The following is a 14,425-nucleotide window of genomic DNA, read 5'->3' on the forward strand; positions in this document are numbered from 1 at the left end:
CTGGCTTTCTTTTTCTTCAAGATCTTCTTTAGAGGGCTTGTCTATTTTTCCATCCCTGAATTCTCTAGTCCAAGCAAGGGCATTGTGGGCTTCTAGGAGCTCTTCCTTCCTTAGGCTTTCTTTGAGCCTCGTTAGCTCATCAAAGGGAGGACCTAGCAATGGAGTGAGGTCTTGAAGTTGAAGAATCCTCCCTTTTTTCATAATCCTTCTCTGTGCTCTAATTTCCTCAACTCTTTTCTTAAAAGCAAACAGGTAGAGTCGAGTTCCCTTATGAGCATTATCGTAAGCTTTTAAAGGAGAATGACTAGACATGACATCATGTTAAAAAATGACCTTGACTTTATCTTTGACATTGTTAAGCTTAAGAAGGGACCTTCTTTATAATTGTATTCACCTTCAATAATTCAAAGAAAACAGGTGTGATCGAAAAGCAGTAAAGTATGATCTATTCTACTACTCACTTGCCAATGATCATGGAGCACATCCAATACTCTGAAGCAACTGCCTTTTTGTTTACTTTTCCATGTGAATCCTATCTTGTCTAAAATGTCATTCAAGTTGAGAATCTACCAAGTATTTCCAAAATTCTCTTTCTTTCCCAGAGATGACCCAAAATTTTCCACCCGTTTTTCATATAAACTACCATGTTAAAATCTCCTTCAATCAGGATGGGGTTAGCCAAGTTATCCTATCCTTTTTGAGATGTCAACTAGGTTGAGAGAATCTACCAAGGATTGTCTTTCTTTCTCAGAGATAACTTGACCAAAATTGGTACACCTGTCTTTTATATAAACCACCATTTTAAAATCTCCTGCAATTAGAATGGGGTTAGCTAGGCCAGCAAGTTCATTCCACTACTTAGCTTTGTCAAAAATGGAATTTGGTGCATATAAACTGACCACAACGTAGTTAATATGATCCTTGAAAGAAACAATTTCACTTGGTGTCATATTTAACAGTCAATAAAAGAAAAGTGCTTATGATCAATACCAATGGTTGCACCCTCGTGAACGATTGGTAAAGAACCACTCAAACCTAGTACCAAGCCTTTAAATATTGACAACAAGCTGCCTCCACCAACCTTATGCTCCTACAAATAGATTAAATCAAGGAGAAACTAAATGTCTTCAAGCCATTTTCTAATGGCCATAGATCTTACAACATTAGTGAAGCCTTTACAGTTAAGAGAGACACTAGTGAGCTTTGGACATTAGATTTGTTAGGAGGTTTGGACAAAGCCCTTAAAGCCTTGTTAGGATCAGAGGATTTCTAAGAGCTTGCATGTCTGGGCTCAATGGTTGAGGTGTTAATAGTTATGCATACACCCATGCATTTAAGGCATGTAACAATTGTTGTTGTGTGCGATGAAAGGTGCTAAGAACACTTCCCAACATCCTCTCTATTGTGACTAGGCAAGACAACAAGTGGTAGCTTTGACAAACTACTTTGGCCGCTATAAAAACCCGCCAAGAACAAGATAACATAGAAAGATATACAAGACAACAACCTAACAAGAAATTCACTCTTATTTATTGTCAAATCGCTCCGGACTAAAAGTTTTACATGTAAGACGAGGCTTGGTTAGAAGAAATTAGCCAGAAGAGGACTAACATGTGGATGTGTAAAAGCTTGATATGTTTCTTCTTTCAAATTTTCTTTTTAGCAAAAAAAAAGCATCTTTGCTATAAAATAAACTTTTAATTAACTTGGAATATAATTTCAATCAGCATGTAATCTATCTTCAGCAAGCTGCTCATCTGTTACGTTTCCTCCTTAGAGCTTGAACAAATTGGATATGTACATCCACATCAACTTTTTCTGCCTAGAAGTACAATGCTAGCAACGCTGCTCTAGTGTTTACCCATCAAGGTGGTGAGGTGATATTTCATATTCCTCTCTAGAAGCACACCTACTACTTCAAGAAGCAAAAGTAAGCTCCAATTACTCGAAATTATTCCCTCTTGGACCCTGTCATGCTTGTGCCTTGCTACAAATCAATCATTGCTTGCGCTAGCTTGCCCGTTTTCAAAGTGAAATTGGACTTGTATGATTATTTGTAGATCTTGCAAGGATGATGTGAGGATAAGGCCCATGGGCACTTCACCCCGTGCCATGCCCTTGTCCTCACAGATGCCTTCCATCAAGTGCCTATGAACAGTTGGTAATAATTGGATATCTCGCAAGGATGGCTTCAATCGAGTGCCTATGCACAGCTCATTCCTTGAATCCTTGACCTCCCACATCACTCATGCAAGGCGGCCTCACATTGAGCCAACTTTCACCTAGTTCATAATCACAGGTATTAAAGGCAAGGTATTGTCTCCTTTTTTTGTGTGTGTTCTTTTAATTCATGTTAATTCTTCCTTGAGCAGGGGCACACTGCCACAAAGGCCTTCAAGATGGCACCCTCCACTTGGAATTAAAAGTCGCATTGATCACAGTATGAACACCATGCAAATACCAATGAAGAGGTTTGCATCAACCCACTTTACATCTTGAAGCCAACATTGCTAAATTGAACTTTTTGTAGCTCTACATCAGATGCCATACAAAAGATGGAGGGAGAAAAGAGGCAAGAAATGACTATGCAAAAAGAAGCATGGGAAACGCGGCCAAAAATAGCGACGTAAAAGGTAGACAGCCAAAAGCACACCCCAAAAATAATAAACCTTGGAGGCCAGTATAAAGGGGCAGAGGGGGGCCACAGGAGGAGAGTAAAATTGAACTCTACAGCAAAATTGCTGCACTGCGGCAAGAGAAGACATGGCATGTGTGCTTACACACAACTTGTTTGTAGTTTCGATGAGTCCCATAAAAGAAGTTGCTTGGTGTCCAGGACAATGTAAAATTTCTCAAAGCACAAACTCAGAAAATGTAAGTGTTTTCCACCGTAATTACACCCCTTTTTCGAATACATCAAGAATGGGAACGTGAACTCCTTGTAGTAGATGCCCAAACACCAAAGACGAGAAACCAAAACACGACAAGGATGGCCCAATAGCGAGCAGGCCCATACTTGATTCTGGGTAAAACACCCTGCAAAAAACACAAGCAAATGATAGAATTCTATATATCTAGAAGTCCATAACCTGCATGCACATGAGCACATACAAGAACACATGACGTACACCCATTTGCATTCAAATATACAAATCTACACATAAAAATGCACAAATGGGCAAACATCACCGAAAGCCGCGTGTGCATGCACAAGGCATATATGCGTGAAACAGATACTAATTAAATTGATCATTGCACATGAGCTACATATCTATCGAACAGTTCACTCTCATATGCATTGGCATGTGTGTGCATTACACTGTGCTTTGTTACTTGTCAAGCCTATTGTTGAGAATCTATAGAGGAAAAGTAAGAGATGCTTTTATGCTCACAAATCGAAGGAAGACTACAATTGAAAGGGCACAAAGTCCTCCAAGTAGCACATCAACTCCTCTTCTTGCAACACTCTGCATTAGAAAGAAATCCATTCAATACCCTTGACTGGGAAATAATAAAGACAAAATGCGCAGGAAACAATGTATGGTATCCAAAAATAGCAGGTTCTCTGAGGACAAAAAAGAGGATTAATATCAGCTTAAATTGTTCAAGCTGTTATACCATAATTTCTTTCAATGCCATGTATTATAGATAGGCCGATCTATGCATACAGATGGAGATCTGTGAGTGAGAATGATAGATCTATTTGGGGCCCGGGGGGGGGGGGTTTGGGGGGGAATGAAATGTTATATTAAATGTCTTCAAAAGGCCAAAATGACCTATGAGACCAAACTGATACAATCTTGGTGGATCTAATCCAATGTCTGGGTACAAAAAAAAAATGAAGTGAAGTGAAAGACTAAAATCATCATCAGTGCATGAGGATGCCCGGCGTCGAGCGCTGTCCGAGAAAGTACTGCATCAGTGTCGCTGAAGAGCTTCGTCAATGTCTGCCTCTGTAAATAGTCGTATTGGGCATCTCCTATGTCGTGCTAGAATAGTCCTGATCCTCTGATGGAGCTGCCGTTGATGTCGTGGTCGCCCTCGTAGACGTGGGCATCTAGCTCTCCCGAGCTCAATGGCTATGTCAACTATTACACCTCTGGTATAAGCGGTCTCTGAAGTCTGCTGTGAAGAATGCTCATCTGGCTGCTCAGTCCTTGCTCTAAAGAAGTCAGTAATCTCTCTCTGTGATTGTCTCCCATTGCCTGATCTCCTCAAGAGACTCTCCCTGTGTCTGCGTAGCTCTAGAAAAAACAACCCGAGGCATCTCTGATCCTGATATCTCGTGACTCTAGCCAATGGTCCAAAGCCCTCTTTGAATAGACAATAAAAGCGGCCTCGTATCTCATAGTATACTCGACAATGACAAATGTGATTGTCTCTAGATCTCTCACATCCAGCCTATAGGTAGTCTCCCAATGGTATCCCGTCACTCTAGGTAATGTGTGGCCAGGAGTCTGATGTGTTTCTGAGTAAAAAATAATGTCTCTTCCATTAAAGCTATCCTCAAATGCGCCTACATCCAACTTCATTATCCATTACAATTCCATGCTGCCATTTTGAGGTTGGTCCCATAGGTCTCGCACCGTCATGCGGTGCGCTTTTACAACACCACTACTCTCCCTCCCGTGTAAAAAGCAATTTTCCCTTTCTCCCTCGCCGCCTTGATCTCTGGTATCACCTCTTGCATGTGTGCTACCTGTGTTAGAGTGAGGTCATCATCCAAAAATATCCCAGTTTGCTTTAGTGTTGGTCTCTTCTTCAGGAATTCCTTCCTAGCTTCTAGCGTAGGGAAACGGATAATGAGTGCTCTTTCCTTGGGCCTTCCTTTCTCATCACTTCCCTTCTTGCCAACTCTCCAAGCACCTAAATGTGTGGTTTCAGAAATAACCATGCACTTCAAGAGCTCTTGCACTTCTTCTTCTACTTTTCTAGCGTTGTTGAGACCTGTAACACGCACATGAAGGGCTCTAGTCTCTCTCTTTTGCTTCTCCTCAATTGTCTTATTGATGATAGTGGGTGTCCCTATGGCTTCAGGCATCTTATCTTTTCCTTTCTTTGCTTCCTCGATCCACTTCTCAACTTTATCAACCTTCTCCTGTGTTTTGAATAGGTGCTCCGCCCATGAAGAGGTTGTTCGTGCCTTCTGCTCTTCCTTTTCCAGTAGAGTTTTCACCTACTCATTAATGCTTTTGAGCTCCCTTATCATTGAGGGTTGATTTTCTCCCTCCTTTGCGGGGGTATTTTTGCAAGCTGCGAGGTCTCCCTTAAGTGCTTCGATCAATGCATCCTTTTCATTCATGCGTTCTTCCATTTTTTATTTCCAGGATTCAAACGTAGCAAGTGCATCCTCTAGTCTTTTTTGCATCACGCATCCCATTACATTCACTTCTGTCCTCACAATCTTCTGCATTTCGGCTTTCAATGATGTGTACATTGTTGGAATTAGGGTTGCAAGGAAACGCACACACCTTGGAGAAGACGAAGGAAGCTCGAGGCACACAACAGAGAGTGTATTACTTAGTGTGTAATGGAAAGATAGATAGCCCTAGAGTGATGGGCGTATATACAATGCACGGGGGGGAAAAACCTCCTAAAGAGGGAAAAAATGCCCCGGCGGTCCTAGTGTGTTTTCACACATCACTACCACATGTATATGGTAACAAATCCCCCCTGGGAGTGATGCGGTGAACGAGGGATGGCACGAAGAGTAAAGGGAAGTGCCATGCCAAGAGGACAGGATCAGTCCACAAAGGGGAGCAAGCCCAAAGCTTTGCGGAAAGCTTCAAACTTCTCACAAGACAATGCCTTTGTCAAAAGATCTGCAAGGTTGTCCTGTGTTGGCACATAAGCCAAGCTGATCTCTCCTGCTGAGAGCCTCTCCCTGACATAGTGGTAATGCACCTCAATGTGCTTTGTGCAAGCATGAAAACTGGGTTCCTCGCAATTGCCAATGCGCTTTGACTATCACTGTAGATGATATTGGCAATGTCTTGTCCAACACCCAAATCAATCATAAGGCGTCGGAGCCATACACACTCAACCGTAGCTGTGAAGACTGCCCTGTACTCAGCCTCACAACTGGAAGTGGCCACAGTAGGTTGCTTCTTGCTCAACCATGAAATACATGACCTGCCAAGCATGAAACAAAAACCACTTGTGGACACTCGCGTGTCATAATGACCAGCCCAATCTGAGTCCGAAAAAGCATGTAAATTTGGCAGCAATGATCTCCCCTTGGGATAAAACAAGCCAAGATGCAAAGTGCCACTCAAGTAGCGAAAATCCTCTTGACTATCTGCCAATGCTTAGACCCTGGGCTATGCATGAATCTGTTGACCTGTGAGACTGCAAACTGAATATCCGGCCTCGTGTTGCATACATAAATGAGGCAGCCAACAACAGTTTACGTAAGAACTAGGGAACTAGGCCTTTTGATCCTCCTCCCAACCTCCCTTTATATAGGCAGGCTCCTAGCCCCTTACCCTAGACGGATCCCCGCCCACAGCACCCACATGATAACACGATTGTGCCCAAAGTTTCGCAGGACCCTCCCATTGATGATTCTCTCATTAAATGTTATGGTCATACGTCGGGGCACCATTTTGTCATATTGTTTGACCCAGGTAGTATGCATGATGTGATCAGTTTCTCTCTTGTTGAGAGAGCCCGCCTCGAAGTTAGTCCGAGATCTCCTATCGAAGTCTCTGGCTTTCGTCCCGGCATGGACGCTCTCATCACAAAGGAGTGCCTTGATGTGTTGTTTGCAATTCAACAGACTGCCTTCACTAGAAGATTTGTTGTTTCTCCTCTCTCAGGATGTGATATGATTTTAGGCATGAAATGGTTTCGTGAAATAAACCCTCTCGTTGATTGGGAGGCTAGCACTTTAACTCTTAATGCCAAAAGTGATTCTCCTACTGTCTTTCATGGAGTGGACACTGCTCCTTCTCCATCTCTCATTGCTAATATGTACGACAAGGTTGAAAGGATTCGAGAGAAGGAGACTCTCTCAATCTCTTTTTCTCCACAGCATGACACACAGAACTTGCATGATTACGAGAAGCATGATGATTTGACTGATAATGATTTGCATGATGATTTGGATGAAAGACAAACATGATGAATTGCATGAAGATGATGTGATTGTTCACAAGGATGATGTGTTAGTGGATGCTTTTGCTAGCGAAGCTAACCTCGTTCTAGATTCGATCAATCACAAAGATCCGATCTTGGCTTTCGAGTCGAGGTCCAAAGAACCCCCACAAGACGATTTGATCATTCAGGACGAACCGATCTTGGCTCTCGAGCCTTGGTCCAAAGAACCATCACAGGAAGTATTATGTGTTCGCATGATTGATACGCACACATTGTTCGAGTGTTTCATTCGTGAAGGTTTCCTGTATTTTAGTCAACATCGTTATGTGATCCCTTTTCCTAGTCATGACATATTGTATGTTGAGCACGTTTCTCTCATGGATGAGCACGAATGTATGTGGATTGTTCATGAAAAGCTGAAAAGTTTGTATGTAAGGAAGTTGCATTCCATGTCTCTTCCTTGGCATGACACAGTCTCCGAAAGAGCACATTATTGTAAGACACCAAGCATGGGCATTTCCATTGTGATTTGCCACAGTTGATTGATTTCGATCAAACAGAAAAGATTCGAACGCATTGTTTGCATGTGTTTGATGAACAGGTTGTCACTCCGTCTCTATGTTCATCGACATTGCATACACAGTCTTTAGAGAAGACAAGATTTTTTTCCTTCACTTTACATGGAATGGGTATGTTCATGGTTTTGTGTTGGATATGGTTTCAGGAATTTTCAGCCATGGAGATTCTTGAAGACGAAAGAAGCAGGATACTCGACCAAGTTGAAGCATCAAAGGAGCCACAGAAGACTTTGAGTCGCTTTCGACGCAGCCCAAAGAAGCAAGCGTTGCAAACCTTTATGAAGTTCAAGTACCGCACGACCCACACATCAGAGTGGGCCGACGAAGAGTCCCTTCCAGGATTCCGGATGCTGTTGGCGATCTCCCTCGACACCATACAGTTTGGTATCAGTACCTCATTTTGAAAAGGAGGGGATGTCACGTGACACATCCCAACCCTATGTGTCCGTGGACAAGCTACACCATAGCAGGGTTTCAATCAGTACAATCAAGTCTAGATTAGCAATGATCTGGCACTTTTGTGAGTCTATTCGTAGACCGTGCATGCCCAGTCACTTAGCATAGCTGCATATCCTCCGGTTGCACACAGCATGATCATCAGAATTCCCATCAGAATCCATTAGCATCAGTTAGGGGAATTTTCCAGTGCATTCAGCCTATTTTCCTATTTATTGGTATTTTCACTTATTATTTTTAAGTGACTTTCCAACAAAAGTAGGTAGGGCAATTTTGCTAAGTTAATATATAAGCAAACCCATGTTAGCACTTTCTGGCAGAAGAGGCAGTAGGAGCTTCCCGCTCAACAAGCAACTTCTCAGCAGTACCCCCCAAGGACCTCTAGCGTTTTCTGTTCCTAGCAGTAAAACTCCATCCCTGGCGTTTTCCTCACTGGCAGTTCTCGCCCTCACCCTCAACACCCTAGCGTTAGCAAATTGTGGATCCATCGCCAGAATTCACCAGCATTAGCGTTTTGCTAATTCAGCCCATTAGCGTTTTTGTCTCCAACAGGCCAACGTTTTTGGCAAGAGGCAGAACCAGCCAGCGTTTTTGTTTTCAGCCTTCAACTACATCAGATCCACGCAGATTTCAGCCTATGACACAGTAGCAGATCAGCCCCCAGTCGGTTGCAAATGTTCCCCCATTTTCAGCCATAAAAACGCAGCCAAAACAGTCATTTTCAGCCACCGACACAGCCCCGAATTCAACGAATAGAAGATCACAGATTTCAGCCACCAAGTCGTCGTCGTCGTCATCGGCATAGTCCAAGTTGCATCAGTCCATTGCATACGCATTGTACACCTTCGTGCAATCAAAGTAGACCACTCTCGCCGACAAGAGTGGGGCCTTCGGAGGAGGGTTTTACAACTCGCGGGTGTCGTATCTCTACTCTCTCCTTCTCTCAGTCTCATTCACTTGCACGCACAATATCCACTCACTTTGTTTGTGATCATAGCACTCTCCATAAGACGGAAAGCTCTCTCTTTCCCTAAGAACTAAAAGGAACCTTGAGCAATAAAGATCACTAATCTTGAGAAAATACAACATTCATTCCGCTGCACATTACATATTTGCTGGCACTTTCTTTGACGACATCATTGTTTTCTCCAAGGATGAGGCAGAACATAGAGATCATCTGCTTCAAGTCTTTCAGGCATTACAAGATCACAAGGTAGTGATTAATGCGAAGAAAAGTGATTTTTTTCTCCCAGAGATACACTTTTTGGGACACATTGTGTTAGCAATAGGAGTGCAAATGGATCCGGCCAAGATAGAGACTATCCGTGATTGGCCCGATTTGAAGAATGTCCATGAAGTTAGAAGCTTCTTGGGATTGTGTTCGTACTATAGGCGGTTCATTCAAAAGTTTGCAGAGGTTGCTTCCCCTTTGCATATCTTGACACAGAAAGGAGTCTCTTTCTCGTGGGGACCCACAGAAGTGACTGCCTTTCAGGATTTGAAACAAAATTTTACTACGGGACCAGTTTTTGACTTTGCCGGATTTGCAGAAGTCGTTTGAAGTATATTGTGATTACTTGTGGTCATAGTCTGGATGCGGTCTTTTTGCAAGAAGGCTAATGTCATTGCCTATGAGAGCCGATTATTTTCAAGGCCGAAATTGACAGTTCAGATATGTGAGAAAGAGCTTTTGGCAGCTATCCATGCTCTTATTTAGTGGCGACATTACCTACTCGGAGCCAATTTTACAGTTTTGCACAGATGATGGGAGTTTATGCTACTTCTTGTCATGGAAGCAGCTATCGGAAAAGCAGATGCGGTGGGCAAACATCTTGTCACAGTTTACTTCCGGATTGTCCATGTGCAGGGACAAAAGAAATTGGAGGCAAATACTTTGTCCCGAAAGCCGTTGGTTCTGGCTATTTCCACGATATTGTTTGATGAATGAGAGTAAATGGAGGAGACGGACTTAGATGGGGCTCTAGTGATAAGGAGCAGAGTGACATACCTAATTCGCCTAGCTAGCCCACAATCGTGGAGGAGTAAGCAACAATGGCTACACAAGACACCCAAGGGGGCCATTCAAATGAGCTAGTTAAGAGCGTGCAGGACAGAAACAGTAAGAAGCATGTGGACTGAGGTGCCAATTTATCATACAATATTGCCAAGGACATTCCCAGGTCATCAAGAAAGAATAGTACTGCCAATTTATGATACAAAATCGCCAAGGACATTCCCGGGTCATCAAGAAAGATTCTGAAAGAATAGTACTCCAATCACTTACTCTGCTGCCCCCACTCGAATGGATGCTGGTACAGCAGATGGATGGCTATGGCAACTACGATTTCCACAACAGTTACCAGTAAGCCTATGTTGCCCTAACGTCGTAAGATTGATGCAATCAACACCAAATGGATAAAGATGGGTATGTCCTTTGGATTGCGCACCACGAACCTTGGCAAGTCCTCTATATGATGCAATTGAAAAACCACCACGTAACTCCTCAATTATAGAGGCTCCTGTTATTCGAGGCTCCTGTTGGGACTAAAAAAGAGAAAACTTGATGTAGAGATAGATCTCTCAATGTAGATTAGCAAATCTATGAAGTGTGAGAGAGATCTACTAGAGAGAATGATAGGTCGATGTATACGGTTGTAGACCTGACAAAGAGGGTCAGACAGATGTTGGTAGAGAGAGAGAGAGAGAGAGAGAGAGAAAGAGAGAGAGAGAGGCATTGAGTGCCGACCAACCCTCTCTCAAGGACCCCCCACCTGTATTTTCTTTCCATTGTATAAACAAATGTACAACAGATGATACACCTCAATATATCGACTATAGGGAGATTGCCGCCACGGCAACTCTTTAAGACGAAGCACCTTGGTATTGATCAGAAGCACTGGTCATAATCCACTCAATGTAGACCGTGTATGGCCACCATGGGGAGAATCTAGGGCTGCTTTGCACACCCTATGTGAGAGTATTCCAAAGGTGAATGTTCGCTACAAAACGAAGATCTGGCTGTACATTCACAGGTGGAAAACACAGTAGATCTGCAAGAGCATACAGATGATGCACCCATGGGGAGATGATGGTGCTGATGGGCAACAGACGATGAGCCTTGTGTAGCCGGAGAATGCGCTGAACTTGAGGCTGGAGATGGCTGCAAAACGCCGGTGTAGCTTGTAACCACTTCCAGTGAGGGGTCAGACAAAAAACATTGAAACCCCACAATCTGCAAGACTTGATACACTAAATCACTTTAAAATAGTTCAATTAACTGAACAGAAATAAGAGAGAAGATAATGCAAATCATGCACAAGACATAGTGCAATGGGTATAAATTGCATAGTTTTATATATATACCTAGATGAATCCAGGATAAACCCAGATTCACCCTTGAAGGAAAGTGCAAGGTACGGACCCATGGTAGTCACCCACAAGACAATATAACCATCAGCTCCATCATGCATAGCATTGACTAAATACCACGACATCCCCACTAACGTCGTCAGTGCCCAATAGTGGGTGTAGAACTAGGTACTAACATATGCTCCCCAACACAACACACACCACACACACACACATGAGCATACATCAACACAAAGTTCAGCATACTGAGTTTCTGTCATGACTCTGGAGATCAAGGGCAGACTCAATCATAATGAAGCCTAGCACTAAAAGAAGCATTAAATCGAAAAAATTAGTACAAAAATGAGGTAGTTGATGGGGCATACGCACCACAAAAGATAGGAGGAATTATTAAATTGGCCCATTACCTATGCGAAAGAGGGAGGAGCGAAAAAAGGGGGTCACATATACGATAAGAAATATTCGAAATGGCGACGACTATAAACAAATTCTAATTTCCCTTGGAACCTAAGTGTGAGAATCTTGTAATATTTGGCAGAGATCTGTAAAACATTACACTGAAGCACTAGACAAACCTGCAATTGTGCATTAGATTACATAGGCCAAGTAATCCCTGATATCTTACGCTTGGGTTTGCACATATCCTGCCTTCACATTCAAGGTTCGAATGAATGGGAAGACACACTGACCATCGTTCGTTCACATGAAGAAGTTCAAAATGGACACACAAGAACAAGTAAGCATGGTTCTGAAAACCATAGTTACAGAAAACGTCCTTTCAGGCCAACTAAAGCGGAACGCTGATTCTTGAACAGATGAAGTGGCGTTTTGGAACGATTTCTTTATATAGATTAAAATCAGGTACTGCTCTTTTAATATGAAAACCCGTTCCATTTTTGTCGAGCGTGTGTATTTTTACGAATCTGAGTTTTTTTGTCTGCACTTTGTGCATCAACGCTCTCTCTGTGTAAGGTTGTGCATTAACTTCGTGTATCTTTCAAAGGCATTTGTGTGGCTTTTGGGCATTTTTGGGGGCATTGTATATGCATCATACGTTGGTCAAATTACATCGATTTTCTTAATTTAAATTAAAAAACACCATTTCAAGGACATCCCAAACCTTATGTTCTTTGCATTTAAAGACAATCTCATGGTCGACAACAACCCTTTCAATCTTTGTCCGTGATCATAGACGTCATAAAAAGCCATACCATATGCTCAAACCATTACACTCACATATGTTTAGTTGCAAGTGTAAACACGCAACATGAAGCAAGCAAGGAAGTACATATAAACAATCCAGGAGCATAGAAATTAAGCCAACAGATTAAAGCTTCAATACAAAAGCAGGACTGCACCTTGTCAAGTCGAGAAGAGAGCAACCAAGTAATGGTGACAGTGAGAAGACCCGTAGCAATGAGTATTCCAGCCACTTCTATGGCCCATTTTGTTGCTGGACTTGTTGAAGAAGAAACATCATCTTGGACATCAATAACTTGCTCAGAAAGGGTTTGTTCAGAAAGGGTCCTTGGTAGGTTTGTTCTGTTGCCAGCAGGATCAAACCAGGCCATTACCTCAATCAAATCCTCACTTGCATTAGCAAAGGTGTCGAAAGTACAATGAGCAATACGGCAAGGGCTAATATCTACATTTGCCAGCATAGGAATAACGTGCGTCTGCTGCAATGCATCTTTCCCTCTCAGAACACACAAAACATTAATCCAATCAATTATATTCACGTTTGCTGCAGGCATCCCACATATCTCGCACACCACGGATGCTCTGCTCACAAACCAACGCAATGCACATGCATAATGGGCCAACGCATGATCATTCTTGCAAGCACATCCCAGCTCCATGAGTCTGTCAACATGACATGCAAGCCCAGTTTTTCCAAATGCCTTTGAACTCTCGTCAATTGCATGAGAGGGCACAGTAATCCTCAAGAGCTTGAGAGCATTCTCCCCAACTTCGTCTGAATCATGGCATTGGCATATTCGGCACACATCAAGAGAGACCTCCTCGTCTACATGGACACACCGAACCTGAAGCAATGCTACTTCTGATGTATGCACATGTGATTTATTGGCATAGATTTCTGGGTCTGCCCCCTTGTTCACTTGTAATTTGATGGTTGCATCTGATATGGTACTAGTGTTGCCCACACCTTCCTCAGCTTCTGAGCCAAGGCCTTCAGTCATCTCCAAACCAGCGAAGCACCCAACAGGAGAAGCTGATGCATGGCACGTTAACAAGCAGAAAAGCTGTCTTCCGCACACAATATTGCCAAAGTGTCTGGCCTTTGAAGCTACCCATCTCTCAGTAGTGATGAAATGATGAAGGGCGCATTCTGCACGACTCCAGATGCAGGTTTCTTAAAACTTCTGTTGCGTCTCTCTCTCTCTCTCTCTCTCTCTCTCTCTCTGTAGGCTATGTTTTTCTTCTTAGAGCTTCTTTCCGTTGCCTAACAGTCCTCCCTTGTCTGCACTTTAACCAGCATTGTCCTTCCCACATGAACACCTCATTACATACGCGATTCCATCACGGAGATTTGAGAATGTGAATGACTGACTGTACTACAACAATAATGAGTGATCCCGCAAAAAAGGCCGTACACTTAAGGTCTTTAATTACCCCTTGGATCCTCGTGTATGGGGATGGGATCGATCATCGAAGCAGTGTCCACAGAAAATCGGCCTTTACTTAAAGGGCAAAAATTCACGGCCAGTTTGGAGGGTCACCTTGACGAAAACCACCAAAATTTGGAGGATTTTAGTGTTAAAACCGATAAAATCCCTAAAATTTTCACTACGGACCGAGAGATTTTCAATGCTCTCCTTTTTTCCATTGATTGCTAAAAAAGTTTTTGGTGAACATCGGATCGAAGGTCCCGCAAAGAGAGGGTTGTCATGCTTCACGAGGAT

The 14,425-nt window shown here is 42.8% G+C and overlaps 1 protein-coding gene across 1 annotated transcript; it reads right to left on the reverse strand.

Annotated features, from left to right (window-relative positions):
• Positions 1–2,493: 2,493 nt before the first annotated feature.
• LOC147454087 (uncharacterized) lies at positions 2,494–14,149 on the reverse strand. The gene is made up of 3 exons (XM_086516089.1): positions 12,860–14,149; positions 3,393–3,467; positions 2,494–3,036 (listed from the first exon to the last, which is right to left on the reverse strand). The coding sequence occupies exons 1-3, from the start codon at positions 13,700–13,702 to the stop codon at positions 2,917–2,919; spliced, it is 1,038 nt and encodes a 345-aa protein (XP_086372215.1). The 5' UTR covers positions 13,703–14,149; the 3' UTR covers positions 2,494–2,916.
• Between the last annotated feature and the right edge of the window lie 276 nt (positions 14,150–14,425).

Source organism: Adiantum capillus-veneris, chromosome 7 (genome assembly GCF_014529385.1).
Source record: "Adiantum capillus-veneris isolate H3 chromosome 7, ASM1452938v2, whole genome shotgun sequence".
In the NCBI taxonomy this organism is placed as follows: domain Eukaryota; kingdom Viridiplantae; phylum Streptophyta; class Polypodiopsida; order Polypodiales; family Pteridaceae; genus Adiantum; species Adiantum capillus-veneris.